We start from the raw sequence: 21,550 nt of genomic DNA, 5'->3' as shown, positions 1-21,550 counted from the left end.
GGGCCGGGGTTTTCAGTATCTGGTGGACTGGGAGGGGTACGGCCCCGAAGAACGCTCCTGGGTGAAGAAGGGCTTCATCCTGGACCCGGCCCTCCTGGCCGACTTCTACCGTCACCACCCTGACAAACCCGGTCGTGCGCCAGGAGGCGCCCGTTGAGGGGGGGGTCCTGTTGTGTGGGCCGCTGAAGAGGAGGTACTGCTGGCCCACCACCACTAGAGGTCGCCCTGCCTGGAGTGCGGGCTCCAGGCACCGGAGGGCGCTGCCGCCTTACAGGAGCAGCCAGGATGACAGCTGTCACCCATCACCGGAGACAGCTGATCCCAATCACTACGGAGGTATATCAGCAGGACGGCATCTCCACCTCATTTGCCGAGATATCGTTTCTACCAGAGAGGTAACGTATCAAAGCAAATAGAGTGCATCTTTTGGATTGAGCTAGTTTTTTTGGATTACTGTTACAACGAGAGGTGGAGGTACCTTTCCTGCTGTTCGGAGTCCTGGGTGCATACGCGCCCCCATCTAACTGTTCTTTGCTCCTCGCCAGCAGTACCAGGTCCGACACGCGGAGGCAGTGGCCACCTGGGAGTTCGGGACTTGGCGGCTCCAGTGTTCCCGGGGTCCTGTGGCGGAGGAAGCCGTGTGGTTCCGGTCTTACCTTGGAGAGGCGTCTCCTATCTTCGAGCCTGCCCACACGACACTTTTGTGAATTGACTGTTGTCCATTGCTGTGATTGGTTGTATTCGTTGTGCACATTCACAACAGTAAAGCGTTGTTATTTTGACTTACTCTATTGTCCGTTCATTTGCGCCCCCTGTTGTGGGTCCGTGTTCCTACACTTTTCCAACACTGTGTTCAACTTAAATCATTTTTGCAGACTAACAACATCTATGACACATTTCAGTCCAGGTACCGTAAGTTTCATTCCACTGAAACCGCCCTGTTGAAGGTGTCTAGTGACATTGTCATGGCCGCTGATAGCGGTAAATGTTCTGTGCTGGTTTTATTAGATCTGTCACCTGCATTCGATACCGTTGACCATGGCATTTTGATTAATAGACTGCGGGATACGGTTGGCATATCAGGTCCTGTATTAGAGTGGTTTAGCTCTTACTTGGTTGGTAGAACTCTTAGTGTTTCCATGAACAGTGTGATGTCTGAATCTGCTGATCTTTTGTGGGGTGTGCCGCAGGGCTCAGTCCTGGGTCCGATTTTGTTCCTGCTGTATATCCTACCTCTTGGTAAGCTGATCCAGCAGTTCTGTGATGTGTCCTACCATTTGTATGCCAATGACTTGCAGCTGTACAGTTCTTTTAAGACAACTGAAGCCCATAAAATTTGTTCTCTCAGTTGTCTCACTAAAATTACAGAATGGCTCACTGAAAACAGCCTGCAGTTGAATTCGAATAAGACTGAGACATTGATTGTAGCTCCAGATAGTGCTATGTCTGTTATTAAGAATCACCTTGGTAATCTGAGCAGCTCTGGTATCATTTTGGATGGAGGGATGTCTTTGGAACATCACACTCTCGTTAAGAACTGTTTTTTCCAAATTCGGAACATTTCCAAATTATGCAGAATGGTGGCTTTTAATGAGCTAAAGATGATTGTACATGCATTTGTTTCTTCGTGACTTGATTATTGTAACAGTCCCTTTACATGCCTCAATAAGAAAGAGCTGGCCTGCCTGCACGTAGTGCAAAACTCTGCTGCACGACTTCTTACCTGCGCCCACCGGAGAATGCATATTACTCCTGTCCTCAAGTCTTTACATTGGCTCCCTGTTTTTTTACAGGATCAATTACAAAATCCTAGTGCTGACCTTTAGAGCTCTACATGGACAGGCACCGGAATACATTAAGGACCTGATCCAGCATTATATTTCCAGCAGGAGTTTGAGGTCTTCCAATCAGAACCTGCTGATGGTTCCCCAAACTTGTTTTAAAACTCGAGGGGACAGATCTTTTAAAGCTGTGGCAACTCGCCTCTGGAATGAGCTTCCCTGTTCCCTTCGCTCACTGGATTCTGTGGATGTTTTTAGACAGCAACTAGAGACACATTTTTTTTTAAACTGGCATTTTAGTTTCAATTTATTGTATTGTTTTATATTTGTATGTGTTTATATTGTCTACAACCCCTGGCAATAATTATGGAATCACCGGCCTCGGAGGATGTTCATTCAGTTGTTTAATTTTGTAGAAAAAAGCAGATCACAGACATGACACAAAACTCAAGTCATTTCAAATGGCAACTTTATGGCTTTAAGAAACACTATAAGAAATCAGGAAAAATAATTGTGGCGGTCAGTAACGGTTACTTTTTTAGACTAAGCAGAGGGAAAAAAATGGACTCACTCAATTCTGAGGAATAAATTATGGAATCACCCTGTAAATTTTCATCCCCAGAACTAACACCTGCAACAAATCAAATCTGCTCGTTAGTCTGCATCTAAAAAGGAGTGATCACACCTTGGAGAGCTGTTGCACCAAGTGGACAGACATGAATCATGGCTCCAACACGAGAGATGTCAATTGAAACAAAGGAGAGGATTATCAAACTCTTAAAAGGATATGTCATTCAAAGCGCATATTAAACAAATATGTAGGACTGCCTTTTTGCATTTACGCAATATCTCTAAAATCAGAAAGGTCTTGTCTCAGAGTGATGCTGAAAAACTAATTCATGCATTTGTTTCCTCTAGGCTGGACTATTGTAATTCATTATTATCAGGTTGTCCTAAAAGTTCCCTAAAAAGCCTTCAGTTGGTTCAGAATGCTGCAGCTAGAGTACTGACGGGGACTAGCAGGAGAGAGCATATCTCACCCGTGTTGGCCTCCCTTCATTGGCTTCCTGTTAATGCTAGAATAGAATTTAAAATTCTTCTTCTTACTTATAAGGTTTTGAATAATCAGGTCCCATCTTATCTTAGGGACCTCATAGTACCATATTACCCCATTAGAGCGCTTCGCTCTCAGACTGCGGGCTTACTTGTAGTTCCTAGGGTTTGTAAGAGTAGAATGGGAGGCAGAGCCTTCAGCTTTCAGGCTCCTCTCCTGTGGAACCAGCTCCCAATTCAGATCAGGGAGACAGATACCCTCTCTACTTTTAAGATTAGGCTTAAAACTTTCCTTTTCGCTAAGGCTTATAGTTAGGGCTGGATCGGGTGACCCTGGACCATCCCTTGGTTATGTTGCTTTAGACGTAGACTGTGTTTCATAATTATTGTATGGCCTTGCCTTGCAATGTGGAGCGCCTTGGGGCAACTGTTGTGATTTGGCGCTATACAAGAAAAAAGTTGATTGATTGATTGATTAAAAGAGGGTAAATCATCACGCAATGTTGCAAAAGATGTTGGTTGTTCACAGTCAGCTGTGTCTAAACTCTGGACCAAATACAAACAACATGGGAAGGTTGTTAAAGGCAAACATACTGGTAGACCAAGGAAGACATCAAAGCGTCAAGACAGAAAACTTAAAGCAATATGTCTGAAAAATCGAAAATGCACAAAACAAATGAGGAACGAATGGGAGGAAACTGGAGTCAACGTCTGTGACCGAACTGTAAGAAACCGCCTAAAGGAAATGGGATTTACATACAAAAAAGCTAAACGAAAGCCATCATTAACATCTAAACAGAAAAAAACAAGGTTATAATGGGCTAAGGAAAAGCAATCGTGGACTGTGGATGACTGGATGAAAGTCATATTCACTGATGAATCTCGAATCTGCATTGGGCAAGGTGATGATGCTGGAACTTTTGTTTGGTGCCGTTCCAATGAGATTTATAAAGATGACTGCCTGAAGAGAACATGTAAATTTCCACAGTCATTGATGATATGGGGCTGCATGTCAGGTAAAGGCACAGGGGAGATGGCTGTCATTACATCATCAATAAATGCACAAGTTTACATTGATATTTTGGACACTTTTCTTATCCCATCAATTGAAAGGATGTTTGGGGATGATGAAATCATTTTTCAAGGTGATAATGCATCTTGCCATAGAGCAAAAACTGTGAAAACATTCCTTGCAAAAAGACACACAGGGTCAATGTCATGGCCTGCAAATAATCCGGATCTTAATCCAAATGAAATCTTTGGAAGTTGTAGAAAATTGTTGTTATTGGAGCGTTCTTTTGTTTTTCATGATTCCTTATTTTTTTTTTCCTCAAAATTGAGTGATTCCAAATTTTTTTCCCTCTGCTTGGTCTAAAAAGTAACCGTTACTGACCGCCACAATTTTTTTTTCCTGATTTCTTATAGTGTTTCTTAAAGCCAGATAGTTGCCATTTGAAATGACTTTAGTTTTGTGTCGTGTCTGTGATCTGATTTTTTTTTTTCTACAAAATTAAACAACAGAATGAACATCCTCCGAGGCCGGTGATTCCACATTTTTGCCAGGGGTTGTACACTCAACAAAAATATAAACGCAACACTTTTGGTTTTGCTCCCATTTTGTATGAGATGAACTCAAAGATCTAAAACTTTTTCCACATACACAATATCACCATTTCCCGCAAATTGTTGTGGGCTGGGGTGTTTGGCTGGCTTGGTTTTTGTTTTCTGTTTCTCCCACCAGGTGGTATGCATTCAGGACTGAGTGGCTGAGCATTAGGACCTCACCCTGAGCACCTGAGGCTTGTTTTCACATGCAGGTCATCAGGACTCACAGCTGTGGTGTATTTTGTCTTGATCAGAGATTGCTGCATTTAAACCTTGAATGCACAGTGTGTGATTGCCAGAGACTCGACCTTGTGAGCAGACGTGTGAGATCGACGTCAGGACAACAATCTCACCATCACGGACGCAGAGACCGCTCCAGGTTTGACGCCACAGTCTGTGAAGGAGGATTGGGTGAGGTCTCACGCTCTTCAGCACACTTCCTGAGGTAATTTGGTTCTGGTGACTTTTATGAAGTAATGACAGTGGATTTGGTGTCCCTCACACCTTGTTGTATCGAGCTGTCACGTTATGCTATTTGTCTAATCAGCTTCTGCTGCAGTGGAGATTTGAACTGAGTTGTTCCGTGCCTGCAGGGTGAGAAGCTGATGTATAGATTTAAGCCAGGAAGTGTTTGCTGATTGCGTGCACCTTTGAGTTGTCTCTCTGTGTGGAGTTGGACTCACCTCCATGTTTTCTTTCTTCACAAACTTGGTTTGTCGCGGCCACCTGGGGGGGTGTCGGCGGGGTCCCTGGGTCCGAACTGCTGTGGCTCCGGACCGTTTGCGCTGTTGAGAGCGCGCCGTGTTTCCACCTCACCAGACCGCGGACTTTTTAGTTGTTTAGCACTTCACCCACTGTTATGTTTATTAAATTCTGTTACCTTTTGAACCGTGCACTACATATTTTATGCTGGGTCCTTTCAAACGCTGGGTCGGTGCTCCGACCGCGTCCGAAACATAACACAAATATTGTTCACAAATCAGTCTAAATCTGTGATAGTGAGCACTTCTCCTTTGCTGAGATAATCCATCCCACCTCACAGGTGTGCCATATCAAGATGCTGATTAGACACCATGATTAGTGCACAGGTGTGCTTTAGACTGTCCACAATAAAAGGCCACTCTGAAAGGTGCAGTTTTATCACACAGCACAATGCCACAGATGTCGCAAGATTTGAGGGAGCGTGCAATTGGCATGCTGACAGCAGGAATGTCAACCAGAGCTGTTGCTCGTGTATTGAATGTTCATTTCTCTACCATAAGCCATCTCCAAAGGCGTTTCAGAGAATTTGGCAGTACATCCAACCAGCCTCACAACCGCAGACCACGTGTAACCACACCAGCCCAGGACCTCCACATCCAGCATCTTCACCTCCAAGATTGTTTGAGACCAGCCACTCGGACAGCTGCTGAAACAATCGGTTTGCATAACCAAAGAATTTCTGCACCAACTGTCAGAAACCATCTCAGGGAAGCTCATCTGCATGCTCGGCGTCCTCATCGGGGTCTCGCCCTGACTCCAGTTCGTCGTCGTAACCGACTTGAGTGGGCAAATGCTCACATTCGCTGGCGTTTGGCACGTTGGAGAGCTGTTCTCTTCACGGATGAATCCCGGTTCACACTGTTCAGGGCAGATAGCAGACAGCTTGTGTGGCGTCGTGTGGGTGAGCAGTTTTCTGATGTCAGTGTTGTGGATCGAGTGGCCCATGGTGGCGGTGGGGTTATGGTATGGGCAGGCGTCTGTTATGGATGAAGAACACAGGTGCATTTTATTGATGGCATTTTGAATGCACAGAGATACCGTGACGAGATCCTGAGGCCCATTGTTGTGGCAACATCCAAGAACATCACCTCATGTTGCAGCAGGATAATGCACGGCCCCATGTTGCAAGGATCTGTCCACAATTCTTGGAAGCTGAAAATGTCCCAGTTGTTGCATGGCCGGCATACTCACCGGACATGTCACCCATTGAGCATGTTTGGGATGCTCTGGACCGGTGTATACAACAGCGTGTACCAGTTCCTGCCAATATCCAGCAACTTCGCACAACCATTGAAGAGGAGTGGACCAACATTCCACAGGCCACAATTGACAACCTGATCAACTCTATGCGAAGGAGATGTGTTGCACTGCATGAGGCAAATGGTGGTCACACCAAATACTGACTGGTATCCCCCCAATAAAACAAAACTGCACCTTTCAGAGTGGCCTTTTATTGTGGACAGTCTAAGGCACACCTGTGCACTAATCATGGTGTCTAATCAGCATCTTGATATGGCACACCTGTGAGGTGGGATGGATTATCTCAGCAAAGGAGAAGTGCTCACTATCACAGATTTAGACTGGTTTGTGAACAATACAACCCCTGGCAAAAATTATGGAATCACCGGCCTCGGAGGATGTTCATTCAGTTGTTTAATTTTGTAGAAAAAAAAGCAGATCACAGACATGACACAAAACTAAAGTAATTTCAAATGGCAACTTTCTGGCTTTAAGAAACACTATAAGAAATCAAGAAAAAAAAGATTGTGGCAGTCAGTAACTGTTACTTTTTTAGACCAAGCAGAGGAAAAAAATATGGAATCACTCAATTCTGAGGAAAAAATTATGGAATCACCCTGTAAATTTTCATCCCCCAAACTAACACCTGCATCAAATCAGATCTGCTCGTTGACATTGACCCTATGTGTCTTTTTGCAAGGAATGTTTTCGCAGTTTTTGCTCTATGGCAAGATGCATTATCATCTTGAAAAATGATTTCATCATCCCCAAACATCCTTTCAATTGTCCAAAATATAAACGTAAACTTGTGCATTTATTGATGATGTAATGACAGCCATCTCCCCAGTGTCTTTACCTGACATGCAGCCCCCGTATCATCAATGACTGTGGAAATTTACATGTTCTCTTCAGGCAGTCATCTTTATAAATCTAATTGGAACGGCACCAAACAAAAGTTCCAGCATCATCACCTTACCTGATGCAGATTCGAGATTAATCACTGAATATGACTTTCATCCAGTCATCCACAGTCCACGATTGCTTTTCCTTAGCCCATTGTAACCTTGTTTTTTTCTGTTTAGTTGTTAATGATGGCTTTTGTTTAGCTTTTTTGTATGTAAATCCCATTGCCTTTAGGCGGTTTCTTACAGTTCGGTCACAGACGTTGACTCCAGTTTCCTCCCATTCGTTCCTCTTTTGTTTTGTTGTGCATTTTTGATTTTTGAGACATATTGCTTTAACTTTTCTGTCTTGACGCTTTGATGTCTTCCTTGGTCTACCAGTATGTTTGCCTTTAACAACCTTCCCATGTTGTTTGTATTTGGTCCAGAGTTTAGACACAGCTGACTGTGAACAACCAACATCTTTTGCAACATTGCATGATGATTTACCCTCTTTTAAGAGTTTGATAATCCTCTCCTTTGTTTCAACTGACATCTCTCATGTTGGAGCCATGATTCATGTCAGTTCACTTGGTGCAACAGCTCTCCAAGGTGTGATCACTCCTTTTTAGATGCAGACTAATGAGCAGATCTGATTTGATGCAGGTGTTAGTTTGGGGGATGAAAATTTACAGGGTGATTCCATAATTTTTTCCTCAGAATTGAGTGATTCCATATTTTTTTCCTCTGCTTGGTCTAAAAAAGTAACCGTTACTGACTGCCACAATCTTTTTTTCTTGATTTCTTATAGTGTTTCTTAAAGCCAGAAAGTTGCCATTTGAAATTACTTTAGTTTTGTGTCATGTCTGTGATCTGCTTTTTTTTCTACAAAATTAAACAAATGAATGAACATCTTCCGAGGCTGGTGATTCCATAATTTTTGCCAGGGGTTATATTTGAGGGAAATGGTGATATTGTGTATGTGGGTAAAGTTTTAGACCTTTGAGTTCATCTCATACAAAATGGGAGTTGAGTGTATATTGTGTGAAGCACTTTGTGACCTTGGTCTGTGAAAAGTGCTATATAAATAAAGCTTACTTACTTACTTACTCACTAACTTCATCCTGACAGCTCTTCCTGCCTCCAGACAGCTTATGGCGCAGTGGATTTGGTTTTTTTGCATTAGAAGAATTGGCATCAATTAGGTCCTTGAAATCATTGTCCGCCAGCAGAACAACCTCCGCTATGTTTAGCTAAACGCGCCCCGGTCGTGTGAGCATGCGCAGTGGTCAGGATGTGCAATAGCACATTTCGTATAGCACCAAAATTGCACGCTAAAAAGAACTACCATAATTTCCGGACTACAGAGCGCACCCACCAACTTTAAAAAGAAAATGTACATAAATAAGACTCGTCTATAAGCCGTGGGTCTCCATGTTGTAGAATGAGATAATTACACAGAAAGATGTTACACAGGAAGATTTTTTTAAACTTTTAATTAAATATGTACCATAAATGCTTTCCGCCCCTGAAGTGTTACACGTAAATATTGACGTACACGTCACCCAGCTCACGGATGCTGTCTCTGCTCCAGACGAAGAACTGAGTAATTTTAAGCTTTTCTTGAGATTTCATCACGTGCAGCCAGGATCGGATGGAGTCTGTGATAAATGAGACGTTAATGAGGCGCTGTGACTTTTTTGATTTGTGCACCAAGACAGAGAACCGGTTTGGAAGGGTGGTGGTGGTGGTGGGGGGAGACGGCCCCGCTAACTGATCTGAAAGTGCAAAGTGCCAGAGAGGGATTTTTCTTCACTAAAACAAATGGGTAAGATTTTATATTTACACTGTGTGTGAGTTTATACCGCATCAAGAATGCAGCTTTCAGGAAATCAATTGACAGCATCAATTGATGTATTTCGACTTCTGAAAAAGCCTGTAAAAAATCCATAAATTAGCCGCATCATTCTAAAAGCTGCAGTGTTCAAAGTGTGTGAAAAAAGTAGCGGCTTGTAATCTGGAAATGATCAATTAAACACACTGGCAAATGGTATGAATAATTCATGTTACATGACATGCAAGCCGCCAATCAAATGACACGGATCCACTTAGCCGTTATACAAGTAAGGATTAAACAACTCGATGCCGTGCATTATACGGTTTGAATGCACGACGCGGAGTCTAAAACACCACAATGCAAAGCGGAGTGGTGTTACTCCACGAAGTGCACTCAAAATGTATAATGCACAGCTTCGAGTTGTTTAATCCGCTTATACCATGGTCCCACACAGTGACCTAACACACAAATATTTATTTAAGTTAACAGAACTTATTAAAAATGTGTGAATATTTGGGACTATTTTATACCAGTCTCAAGATATTTTGTCTCCGATGCGCTTACCGAGTCTGTGGGCTCGCGCCGCAGTGGGCCACTCACACCGCCCCACTCTACTGTTTCGAGCTGCGGCCAACAGGGCCAGAAACTACGCTCACTGTTTTGATGCGGAGCCCTTAAGGATAGAACCGTTATCTTCTTTCCCGTCGCCAATCTTGTCCAGTTCATCCGATGTTAAATCTTTATGCCGTTGCTTTTGCTGTTCTTCTTGTTTGCTCTCCTCCTCTTTCCATTCCTCAAACGTTTTATTTTGGTCAAAAATATTAAAATTCACTTGGAAATCCACGTTTTATCGCGTTTCTGTCATTCACCTGTCAAAACACAGCTGATCTGCGCCAACTGATTTGCGCATTGCTGTGGTGACGACCAGAGCCGAGTGATTATAACAGTGACTTAACTCGCCGAACTACATCTGCGTATATACGAAAATAATGCACGCCAGTTAGATGTGGAATTCTCACCGACCATGTACAGTAATGACACCGTATTCTAATCCATATGACAGACTGTGTGTTATAGTTTTGTCGTCATCACGAATCACAAGTTGTGTGAAGACTCTGGGGTGGAAAAATTTAATTTTTTGAAGATTTTTTTTTTTTTTTTTTGGTGGGTAAATAGGCCTGAAAATGCACCAGAATGCATCTGAGATTTTATGTTTTTCTGCAAGGTGAAGAGAAGTGCTGCAGCTTCACTGGAATAATTAGGTGATGGGTGAATGGAAGGAAGTGAATATGTGAATGTATATTGATAAATTCTAGTCTGCTATTCTTTTTGTTTTTTGGGGGGTTTTTTGTCTCTCAGCTATCTACCTGTGCAAGCGGACCATGCAGAATAAGACCAGGCTGGAGCTGGCAGATTATGAAGCGGTGAGTCATTGCTGTAAAATTTCAAGGTTTTTAATCAAAACCAATTTGACTTTATTGATTATTATGATGCCCTTGAGGCAGAAATACAAAACTCATTAACATATATGTAAGCATGGTCTGTGTGGTGGTGTGTGGTGGTTGGGGTTTGACAGTGCTGCAGCCTTCCAAGAAATCCACAAATTTCATACTTTCTCTACCACAAAACGTATTTGATCATTTCCTTCTCAAATAACTGCCCAGGAAAGCAGAAGCTGGTGGGGGATTATGGAAGTTCACCAGCACTCCAAACCTTTCATCAACAAGGTTCTGAACCATTCTAGCAGTGATGAAACAGCCACATCAACCACCACAGTGGAAAAGGAATTTTTTCAAATTTTTAAGTGCAACTCCATCTGGCTCACCAACAGATGACCATGTTCATTTGTTGTCATCAGTTCATTCATCTTATGTTTCGTGGAAGATGTATTAAGGGCACCACTCACTAATTTGCAGTTGTATGTGGGTGTTATGGTCGCTAAAGGCAATTGCTGGCTCTGCATGCCGTTCTTTTTGAGTCATGTGTGTAAATACAACCCCTGGCAAAAATTATGGAATCACCGGCCTCGGAGGATGTTCATTCAGTTGTTTAATTTTGTAGAAAAAAAGCAGATCACAGACATGACACAAAACTAAAGTAATTTCAAATGGCAACTTTCTGGCTTTAAGAAACACTAAGAAATCAGGAAAAAAATTGTGGCAGTCAGTAACGGTTACTTTTTTAGACCAAGCAGAGGGAAAAAATATGGAATCACTCAATTCTGAGGATTATGGAATCATGAAAAACAAAAGAACGCTCCAACACATCACTAGTATTTTGTTGCACCACCTCTGGCTTTTATAACAGCTTGCAGTCTCTGAGGCATGGACTTAATGAGTGACAAACAGTACTCTTCATCAATCTGGCTCCAACTTTCTCTGATTGCTGTTGCCAGATCAGCTTTGTAGGTTGGAGCCTTGTCATGGACTATTTTCTTCAACTTCCACCAAAGATTTTCAATTGGATTAAGATCCGGACTTTTTGCAGGCCATGACATTGACCCTATGTGTCTTTTTGCAAGGAATGTTTTCACAGTTTTTGCTCTATGGCAAGATGCATTATCATTTTGAAAAATGATTTCATCATCCCCAAACATCCTTTCAATTGATGGGATAAGAAAAGTGTTGAAAATATCAACGTAAACTTGTGCATTTATTGATGATGTAATGACAGCCATCTGCCTTTACCTAACATGACTGCCTTTCCCTAACATGCAGCCCCATATCAAAACAACTGAATGAACATCTTCCGAGGCCGGTGATTCCATCATTTTTGCCAGGGGTTGTACACACACACACACAATAATAATAATATGGTCATAAGTCAACACAATCCCATGGAAAGTATTTTGTAGGGATGAGCGAGTACACCACTATCTGTATCTGTACTTGGAGTGGTGGGGTCTTAAGTGGGCGTGAGCGTGGTTTAACCAGAAATGGGCGGGGCTTAATCAGTACATTATTTTAAGCCTGAAATTGATATACGAGGTCTGTCAATAAAGTAACGGTCCTTTTTAATTTTCCCAAAAACTATATGGATTTCATTCATATGTTTTTACGTCAGACATGCTTGAACCCTCGTGCGCATGCGTGAGTTTTTCCACGCCTGTCAGTGACGTCATTCGCCTGTGAGCACGCCTTGGGAAGGAGTGGTCCCACCCCCTCGTCGGATTTTCATTGTCTGGAAATGGCGGAATGAAAAGGACTTTTTTTCCATCAGAATTTTTTCAGAAGCTGTTAGAGACTGGCACCTGGAAACCATTCGAAAAATTTATCTGGCTTTCGGTTAAAATTTTACGGGCTTCACAGAGAATAAGGACTGTTACTACAGCTTTAAGGACCCCTTTAAGAACTCTCGGCACGCCATGCTCCGAGCTGCGACGATGCGACACAAACCACCGGACCATTTCTAAACGGATGGCTCTGTGGATACGAGACCATTGTGTTTTCTTTCTCTGGTTATCACAAGAGCTGGACATCATCCATTTTCCAGCAGATTTCACTTTTAACAAGAGATTTTGTCATGGAAAGCCGCGCGGAGGCTTCGCGCATCACGACCAGATTCAAATCAATGATTTTGATCACAAAAGTAAGAGAACTATTTATAGAACAAGTTTTTTATTAACGCAGAACATGAATATTCTTACGTGTATGAATGAATAACAGAACAGCATCAGAACTGACATTCAATGTAATAGGAAATTATGAACTAAGTATGTATGAACAAGAGTTGTCATACTCAAGACAACTTTTTATATTATTTTTTTATTTTATGATCAAACTGGGATTTTTTTCAATTTATTTATTTTTACTACCTAATGCTCTTGACATTTTTTTTCCCATACAAAGTTAAACAATGTTAATTAAATTGTCTCTGTGTGTGCGCGTGTGTGTGACTGAGGGAGAGGGAGAGAGGGAGGTTGTTCTACTGTTTATTTGTTAATGATCTCTGTAAACTTGGTGATTCATGCAAACATCCAGTGATGGAAAACAGGGAAATATGTCAGCCTTGTTCACTGTATTCTTCTCAAAAGCACCACGTTCAGTACGAACAAAGTTTTCCAACTGACTTTATATCACCAGCCAAACTAAGAGCAAACAAAGTTAAAAGAAAACAAAAAACGACCGGATTGGAGGCAGTGAACGACACAACAGGAGCCGTTTTCAGCTCTGTCCCAAGTAACTTTAAATATCATACAAAGTGAAAAAGCGGTGAACTGAAGAAAACCTAACGAATACTTGGAGAGCAACGTGAGGTAGAATCAAGCCAAGCACAGAGAGAGAGATCAGTTCCTGTGTGTGTGTGTGTGTGTGTGTGTGTGTGTGCGAAGGCTGCAGAGACGTGTCTCTACGTATAGGGAGGGGTGGGCGCTGTGAGTGACTGGCCAGTCACAGAGCATGAGGACAGTCAGTTAGCCAATCAGGATTTTCCTTCAGCACGAGCACAGATATTGACGAGTTTTACTCGTATCGTGCTTGTCAAAAATGCTTTATCCATACAAGATACTCGTCTGAAACGAGTATCCAGCTCAGCCCTAGTATTTTGTATGAATGTAGTCCAAACAGGCACTTGTTCCTTTGCTGTCTGTCTTTATCAGCACGTGGAACTTTATTAACGTCCTTTTGAAGTTACATGTCACTTAAAATGAACTTGTCAGTTTCTGCCATTTCCAAAGCCTCGGCCTGATGGCCAGCAGGCCATGGGTGAATGTTGTAGATTTTATATCTGAATTAACATGTTTGTCATCGTACATTTACTGCAAATTCTCTCAATCCACTAGTCAATGATCCAACAAGAAATAATCTCTGCAGCTGAAACTGTTGTCACATAAGATTTAACATGCTTCCAAGCACAAGATCAAACTTAAAAAATGTATAGTGTCCTCACATTTAATCTGGATTGTAAAAATGTCTTTTTCCTTGGAGACGACTGATCATATCATTGTGTCTGTTCTGTAACAGGAGAACCTTGCCAGGTTGCAGAGTGCTTTTGCCAGAAAGTGGGAGTTTATCTACATGCAAGCTGAAGCCCAGGTCAAGTAAGTGTGTTGTTACCATAGCAACACATTAATCTGCAAGGAATGTTATGAAGTCAATCATAACAATGGTAAAAAGAAATCACAGCTGGAGACGAGGAAGGGCTGGACACAAATACAGAGCCCAGACACAAAAGGGATATGGTTAAAAGGATTTACTGGGTAAACAGGCAAAAAACAATACGTGGTAAAGCAGTCCCGAATCAGCAACACTATCAGAAACATTAGGCTAAGGCGTGGTCCAAAAAACAAGCAGGTACTCAAAAAACACAGCAAGTCAAAAACAGGTTGGTTTTCAACCTGTTTTTGATAAAGAGCTGGGAAGTGACAGAAACAAGAGGTTTAAATACAGGGTGTGATGAGTTGTTGATTGAGGACAGGTGTGTAGGAAAGTTTCAGAGTGGGGTGTGGGGAAAGATCCGCCCACCACCAAAGACCCAAGTGACAGACAAGAGTGAGCAGTGACACCAAAACCCAAGCAAAAGTAACAAACAAAACCACAGTGATAAAAAGAGAACAAAACAAAATCAAAACAATACAATACATGGCCAAACCAAAAAAATATCGAAGACAACCCAGGAGCATTGAGATGTGAGGTGTGGAAGTCTTGGATGAGACCAGGGTCCAAGATGAACTGAGACGGAATCCAGGAACGCACCTCCCTGCCATAACCTTCCCAGTGCACCAGGTAGTGGAGTCCACGACCCCTGTGCTGCGACAACAGTAACCGCTGCACTGAGAAAACCGGGCCACCATTCACAAACTTGGCAGGTGGAGGAGGTCTGGCAGGAGCGAAAAGAGGGCTGCACTTCACTGGCTTGATATGACTGATGTGAAAGGTGGGGTGGATTCACATGGACCTTGGAAGGCAAAGCTGGACGTAAACCGGGTTGATAACCTTGGTTATCAGGAAGGGGCTGACAAACCTGGGTGCCAGCTTCTTGGAGACGCCTCACAGGGACAGGGGCTGCGTAGAAAGCCAGACCTTCTGACCTGTGGTGTAAGCAGGTGCGGACAATCTCCTGCAGTTGGCAGCGGACTTGTAGGCTGAGAATGACCGAAGAAAAGCATGTCGCACCCTCTTTCAAGTTCGCTGACACTTCTGGATGGGAGCTAAAGCTGAGGGAACAGGATAGTCAGAAACCTGTGGAGGCAACCAGTGATGGTTGGAAGCTGTAGACCACATGAAATGGAGAGAAACCAGTGGAGGAAGACAGCAAACTGTTATGAGCATTTGGAGTTTGCTGAATTTGGTGCTCAGTATAGCTAGCTTGTTCTCTTGCTGAGCTAACTGTTGGCTGTGGGAGCGCACAGCCAGCTGGAATGGGTCTGGGCTCGCTGCATCCATTGTTGGCCAGACCGTTCTGTCACAGCTGGACACGAGGAAGGGCTGGACACAACTACAGAGCTCAGACACAAAAGGGATATGGTTAAAAGGTTTTACTAGGTAAACAGGCAAAAAACTATACACAGTAAAGCAGTCCAGAATCAGCAACAGTATCAGAAAGGCGTGGTCCAAAAAACAAGCAGGTAGTCAAAAAACACAGCAAGGCAAAAATGGGTCGAGAATAGAGCAAGGTAAAGAGATGTAGATGAAGTCAAAAAGTGTAACAATCTGGCGGGGAAGTGAGGGAAATAAGAGGTTTAAATGCAGGGTGTGATGAGTGGTTCATTGAGGACAGGTGTGCAGGAAAGTTCCAGAGTGAGGCGTGGCAACATGGGAGAGAACCGCCCACCACCAAAGACCCAAGTTGCGAGACAAAGGAACACCTCTGTTTTGGTCTCACAGGACGGCTTTGAGATGGCATTCAGACAGCTGTCAGTGGTTTTTCCATTGAGTGATTATCCGAGAAATTGTGGATGTGCCTGGACATGCCAGAACATGTCCCGTGAGGCTTCATCACGGCGTTGCTGTGCGCCATGCGGCACCGCCGCAACGCGCAAAGCCTCCGCTCCTCTTTCCATGACAAAAACTCCTGTAACAGTGGAATGTGCCGTTCATTTCCAAACTGGACGCTGTGTTTTATCCGGGACGTCGTCTGACTAGCACAGGAATTGTGAAAAGACGTGGACATCAGCACTTTTTCAGCACATTGAGACAGACGTGCAGAGCAATTCTGCGCGTCGCAGCGGTGCCGCATGGCGCAAAGCAACGCCGTGATGAAGCCTCACGGGACATGTTCTGGCATGTCCAGGCACATCCACAATTTCTCGGATAATCACTCGATGGAAAAACCACCGACAGCTGTCTGAACGCCATCTCAAAGCCGTCCTGTGAGACCAAAACGGAGGTGTTCCTTTGTCTCGCGCCATCAGTAAATCGGTTGTGACGTGCGAAGCCTCCGCTCGGCTTTCCATGACAAAATCTCTTGTTAACTCAGTCAGAAGTCACAGAGGTGGTTAGAAAGCTCCTCGGTGGCAAGGCTGGAGTGGATGAAAGCCGTCCTGAGTACCTTAAGTTTCTGGATGTTGTGGGACTGTCTTGGCTGACACGCCTCTGCAACATCGCGTGGCAATTGGGGACAGTGCCTCTGGATTGGCAGACCGGGGTGGTGGTCCCTCTGTTTAAGAAGGGGGACCGGAGGGCGTGTTCCAACTATAGGGGATCACACTCCTCAGCCTCCCCGGTAAGGTCTATTCCAGAGTACTGGAGAGGAGAATTCGACAGATGGTCGAACATTGGATTCAGGAGGAGCAGTGTGGTTTTCGGCGTTTGACTGTGTCCCTCGGGGCACGCTGTGGGGAGTGCTGCAGGAGTACAGGGTCCGGGGTCCTTTGCTAAGGGCTATCCGGTCCCTGTACGACCGCAGCAGGAGCTTGGTTCGCATTGCCGGTAGTAAGTCAAACCTGTTTCCAGTGCACGTTGGCCTCCGCCAGGGCTGCTCTTTGTCACCAGTTCTGTTCATTATTTTTATGGACAGAATTTCTAAGCACAGCCAGGGTGTAGAGGGGGTCTGCTTTGGGAACCACAGAATCTCGTCTCTGCTGTTTGTGGACGATGTGGTTCTGTTGGCTTCGTCAAATCAGGACCTTCAGCGTGCACTGGGGCGGTTTGCAGCCGAGTGTGGGGCATCCGGGATGAAGATCAGCACCTCCAAATCCGAGGCCATGGTTCTCGACCGGAAAAAGGTGCTTTGCCCTCTTGTGAGTGAGGGACGGATGGAGCGTGAGATCGATAGACGGATCGGTGCAGCGTCTGCAGTGATGCGGTCGTTATATCGGACCGTCGTGATGAAGAGAGAGCTGAGTAGGGGGGCAAAGCTCTCGATTTACCGATCGATCTACGTTCCGATCCTCAACTATGGTCATGAGATTTGGCTCATGACCAAAAGAACGAGATCGCGGGTACAAGCGGCCGAGATGAGTTTCCTCCTCAGGGTGGCTGGGCGCTCCCTTAGAGATAGGGTGAGGAGCTCGGAGTCGAGCCGCTGCTCCTCCACGTCGAAAGGAGTCAGTTGAGGTGGCTCGGGCATCTTTTACGGATGCCCCCTGGACGCCTTGCTGGAGAGGTGTTCCGGGCACGTCCCATTGGGAGGAGGCCCCGGGGAAGACCCAGGACACGCTGGAAGGATTACATCTGTCGGCTGGCTTGGGAACGCCTTGGGGTTCCGCTGGGGGAGGTGTGTGTGGATTGGGAGGTCTGGGCGGCTTTGCTTGAGCTTCTGCCCCTGCGACCGTCTCCGGATAAAGCGGAAGAAAATGGATGGATGGATGGATGTTTTATTAATTCATGAACAAGAGTAAAGGGACTTACATTTTGGTCACTGGTCCTTTGAGGTTGAGTGGTTACAATCAGTCCAACAGGAGCTTTAATCCAATTAATCCATCTTGTTCTCGGTGAACTTCAACAGATAGTTTAAAAAAGTCAAATCCAAAATTGTTCATTATAACAGTAAACTCCTTTGTATAAACTACAAGCACTGAATTTCAAGAACATATTTGTATGTTTTGTTGACATTATAGAAAGTTACAGGTCTATGAAAACGGAAATGCTGCACTGAAGATGAATTGCACGCTAAAAAGAACTATAACACAGCAAATAAAACACAATGGCAAATAGTACGAATAATCCATGTCACGTGACATGCAAGCCACCAATCAAATGACAAGGATCCACTCAGGTGTTATATAATATACAAATAATTAATGGTTATGAGTTCAATGGTACAAATATTTAATGAGGTGAAAGATGGAATGTTCCATTCAATGAGGTAAAGCTGACTTGAATGGAACGGTCCATTTTTCCCTGAATTCCATTGAATGAATGAAAAAACATTCATTATTTGTTTTATATAATGGTTAAAATAGATCATTGTCTTTTGATATTTTATTAATTTATAAACAATAGAAAAGTGACTTACATTTTGGTGTGCGTCACTGGTGCTTTGATGTCAACAGTCCAACACAAACTATAGGAGTCCAAAATTGTCAGTCAATGTGCAAAAACAGTCACATAGTTCAAAAACAATTCTGACAATGTAGCCCATAATGGTGTGCGATGACTTCGTGTACACACTGCCATATGCTCAAGCCAGTGAAAAATCAGGTCAGAAATTTATCCAGCTCTTCATCCTCCTCATCCTGACAGCTCTTCATGCCTCCAGATGGCTTATGGCGTAGTGGATTAGTTTTGTGTGTGTGTTAGAAGAATTAGCACCTTCAATTAGCTCATTCAAATTGTCGTCGGTCAGCAAAACAAACTCTGGCATGTTTAGCTGAATGCCATCCCAGGTAGTGTGAGCGCATGGTGGTCAGGGCGTGCAATAGCATATTTCATATAGAACCAAAATTGCACACTAAAAAGCAATATTGTACAGTAAATGAAACACAGTATGTATTGGCTGACTGGATCCTTGTCATTTAATTGGTGCTTTGTATGTCACGTGACATGTATTATTTGTTCCATTTGTGTTGTTGCATTTAGCGTGCAAATTTGGTTCCACATGTTTTGTACCATTGCACACTGTGATCAACAGGCATTTCTGATGCACTTTTTTGCTGGACTGAGGAAGTACACAAACTCAGTACAAGATATTACGGACTACATTGTCAGAATTGTTTTTGAACTATCTGACTGCTTTTGCAAGTTCACTGAGAACAATTTTGGATTCCTATTTAAAGTTCATGTTGGACTGTAGACATCAAAGTACACCAAAATGTAAGTCCCTTTTCTGTTTATAAATTAATAAAATATCAAATGACAAGGATCTATTTTAGCCATTATATGAAACAAATATTAATTTTTTTCATTCATTCAATGGAATGTACGAATCATCTTTCATCTTATGAAATATTCATACCATTGAACTCATAGACATTCATTATTTGTATAATGGCAAATGGTACGAATAATCTGTGTCAGATGACATACAAACCACCAGTCAAATGACACAGATCTACTTAGCCATTATATAATATACAAATAATGAATGTTTGCGAGTGCAATGGTGCGAATATTTCATGAGGTGAAAGATTGAATGTTCCATTCAATGAGGCGGTGCTGAGCATTGCTGCTGGTCCAGTATGCTGAGAACTGTGACTTGACTGTTTTAGGTGCCAGTTTAGGAAAAGTTTAGAGCAGCAACTATAGAACTGGTTGTTTTTGAGACATGAAAAGTGCAAAAATTGTGAAAGAAGAAACATTTACAGATATTGTAGATTGTTCTGTTATTCTGAATGTAATTGTTGTAAACAACTGATGATGTTTCTGACTTGAAAACCTTTCCGATTTTGTCTCTTCACATCTTCCATCTTGCTGATACCAGTGGACACAGTGACCTTTCTTACAAGAGTTGATCTCATTTTTAGGGTTGACAGGAAAAAGGATAAAACTGAGAGGAAGATCCTTGACAGCCAGGAACGAGCCTTCTGGGACGTCCATAGACCTGTGGTCAGATTTTGACTATGCATGTGTGGTTCAGTCACTGCTTTCTTTCTGCATTCCTTCTCTTCTATCCTTCCAGAGGTCTCTGTGGGTTTGCTTGAAAGGCCCCTTCACACATAGCATGAATGAGGCTCAATGTCGCACAAAGGTGGATTTGAATGACATTCATGAAAACTTGAGCCGCAGTCGAACGCCTTGTACGGCAGTCAGCACAGCCATTCAGCCACAGCATATGCACACCACAGTTGCGCCACGCTTGCTTTGGAGACCCAAACGAACGTCGGTTGAGATGAGGTCAAACCACCATCTGACTGTAGTTGCAACATTTGTATTGCAAGTCGGACTGTTTGGACTGCGGTGTCGAGGGGCTGTATGAAATGTTCGGCTGCGTCAAATCCTGGCCGAAGGTTGTCATCGAGCAAGCCTTCACCCTACAAGGCGAATGAGGGCGAATGACCAATCGACCCATACTCAACCAAAGTCCACATGCAATCCAAAGTCCCCCAACACCAGTCGCAGAGGAATTACAACAGCGGGGCCCATTTGCACCGCCAGTTCGAATGTAGTGCACATGACATCATAATCAAGGTCCAGAAAGCTTGCGGGGGGGGGGGGGTGAGAAGCTGTCTCACTGCAGCCAAGGCAACCAGAATGACACCACAACAGCAGTCAAAGCAGTCCGGACAGGGCTGGCACCACAGACCATGGCCAAATGGTGTGGGTGGGTATCGATGAGGTGGATCGCACCTGTGTGACACCAAGCAGATAGCATCCACATAGCATCCGAGTGTGTCGTGCCCCCCCCCCCCCCCCAAGGAACACAAATGGCTATTGGGAGTGTGTTGTGTGCTCCCCTGAGTGGCATGAATGGCGACCGATTTGACCAAATGCCATCCAATGCCACACAAATGACATCCAACTTTGCCCAATCCATTTGGGCCGACTTCATGCCACATTCTGGGTATTCTGGTGATAGTTGGACAGCTTTTGTTTCAGGCTGCACAAAAGTCTATCCCTCCCAACTGCAGCTCAAATTTTTCAGGTTTGGCCCATTTGTCATGATTCAGCCTGATTTGGCCTGTTTCGTCCAACTTTGTGTTATGTGTGAAGGGGCCTTAAAGGAGGGCAGAAATACATTGTGGGCCGTATCTTTTACCTTGCACAAAGTGGCAATACGTGTCATTGGTAGCTTCCATCCGATGCTTTTATTTTCATTCTCATTGGCCATTGTCCTGCCTTACCAAAAACAGTTGAACTTATCTTTGCACCTGTGGGCATGCTCATCTAAGGATGAGGTGTGGTCAAGCAGAAAAAGAACATTCCTATCTTCCATAACAAGTAAGCTTTAGCGCTTCAGGCAACATCGAAGCAGATCTCAATTCGACCACTGTGGTATTTTAAGAGTGCAACACAGATGTACCTTACATAAGCAGGTTAACCACACACTCTGAACTGAACATAAAAATTAAAAAA

The 21,550-nt window shown here is 43.7% G+C and overlaps 1 protein-coding gene across 1 annotated transcript in view; it reads left to right on the top strand.

Annotated features, from left to right (window-relative positions):
- LOC117503563 (regulator of G-protein signaling 6-like) overlaps positions 1-21,550 on the top strand; it is a 168,519-nt gene that overhangs the window by 92,337 nt on the left and 54,632 nt on the right. Inside the window, exons 7-9 of the mRNA XM_034162823.1 lie at positions 10,518-10,582; positions 14,120-14,196; positions 20,002-20,083. Coding sequence (XP_034018714.1) covers positions 10,518-10,582; positions 14,120-14,196; positions 20,002-20,083 — 224 coding nt within the window. The remainder of the gene's footprint in view (positions 1-10,517; positions 10,583-14,119; positions 14,197-20,001; positions 20,084-21,550) is intronic.

The sequence above is a fragment of the Thalassophryne amazonica genome, chromosome 21, assembly GCF_902500255.1.
Source record: "Thalassophryne amazonica chromosome 21, fThaAma1.1, whole genome shotgun sequence".
Classification (NCBI taxonomy): domain Eukaryota; kingdom Metazoa; phylum Chordata; class Actinopteri; order Batrachoidiformes; family Batrachoididae; genus Thalassophryne; species Thalassophryne amazonica.
This window is presented reverse-complemented; position numbering and strand designations above follow the sequence as displayed.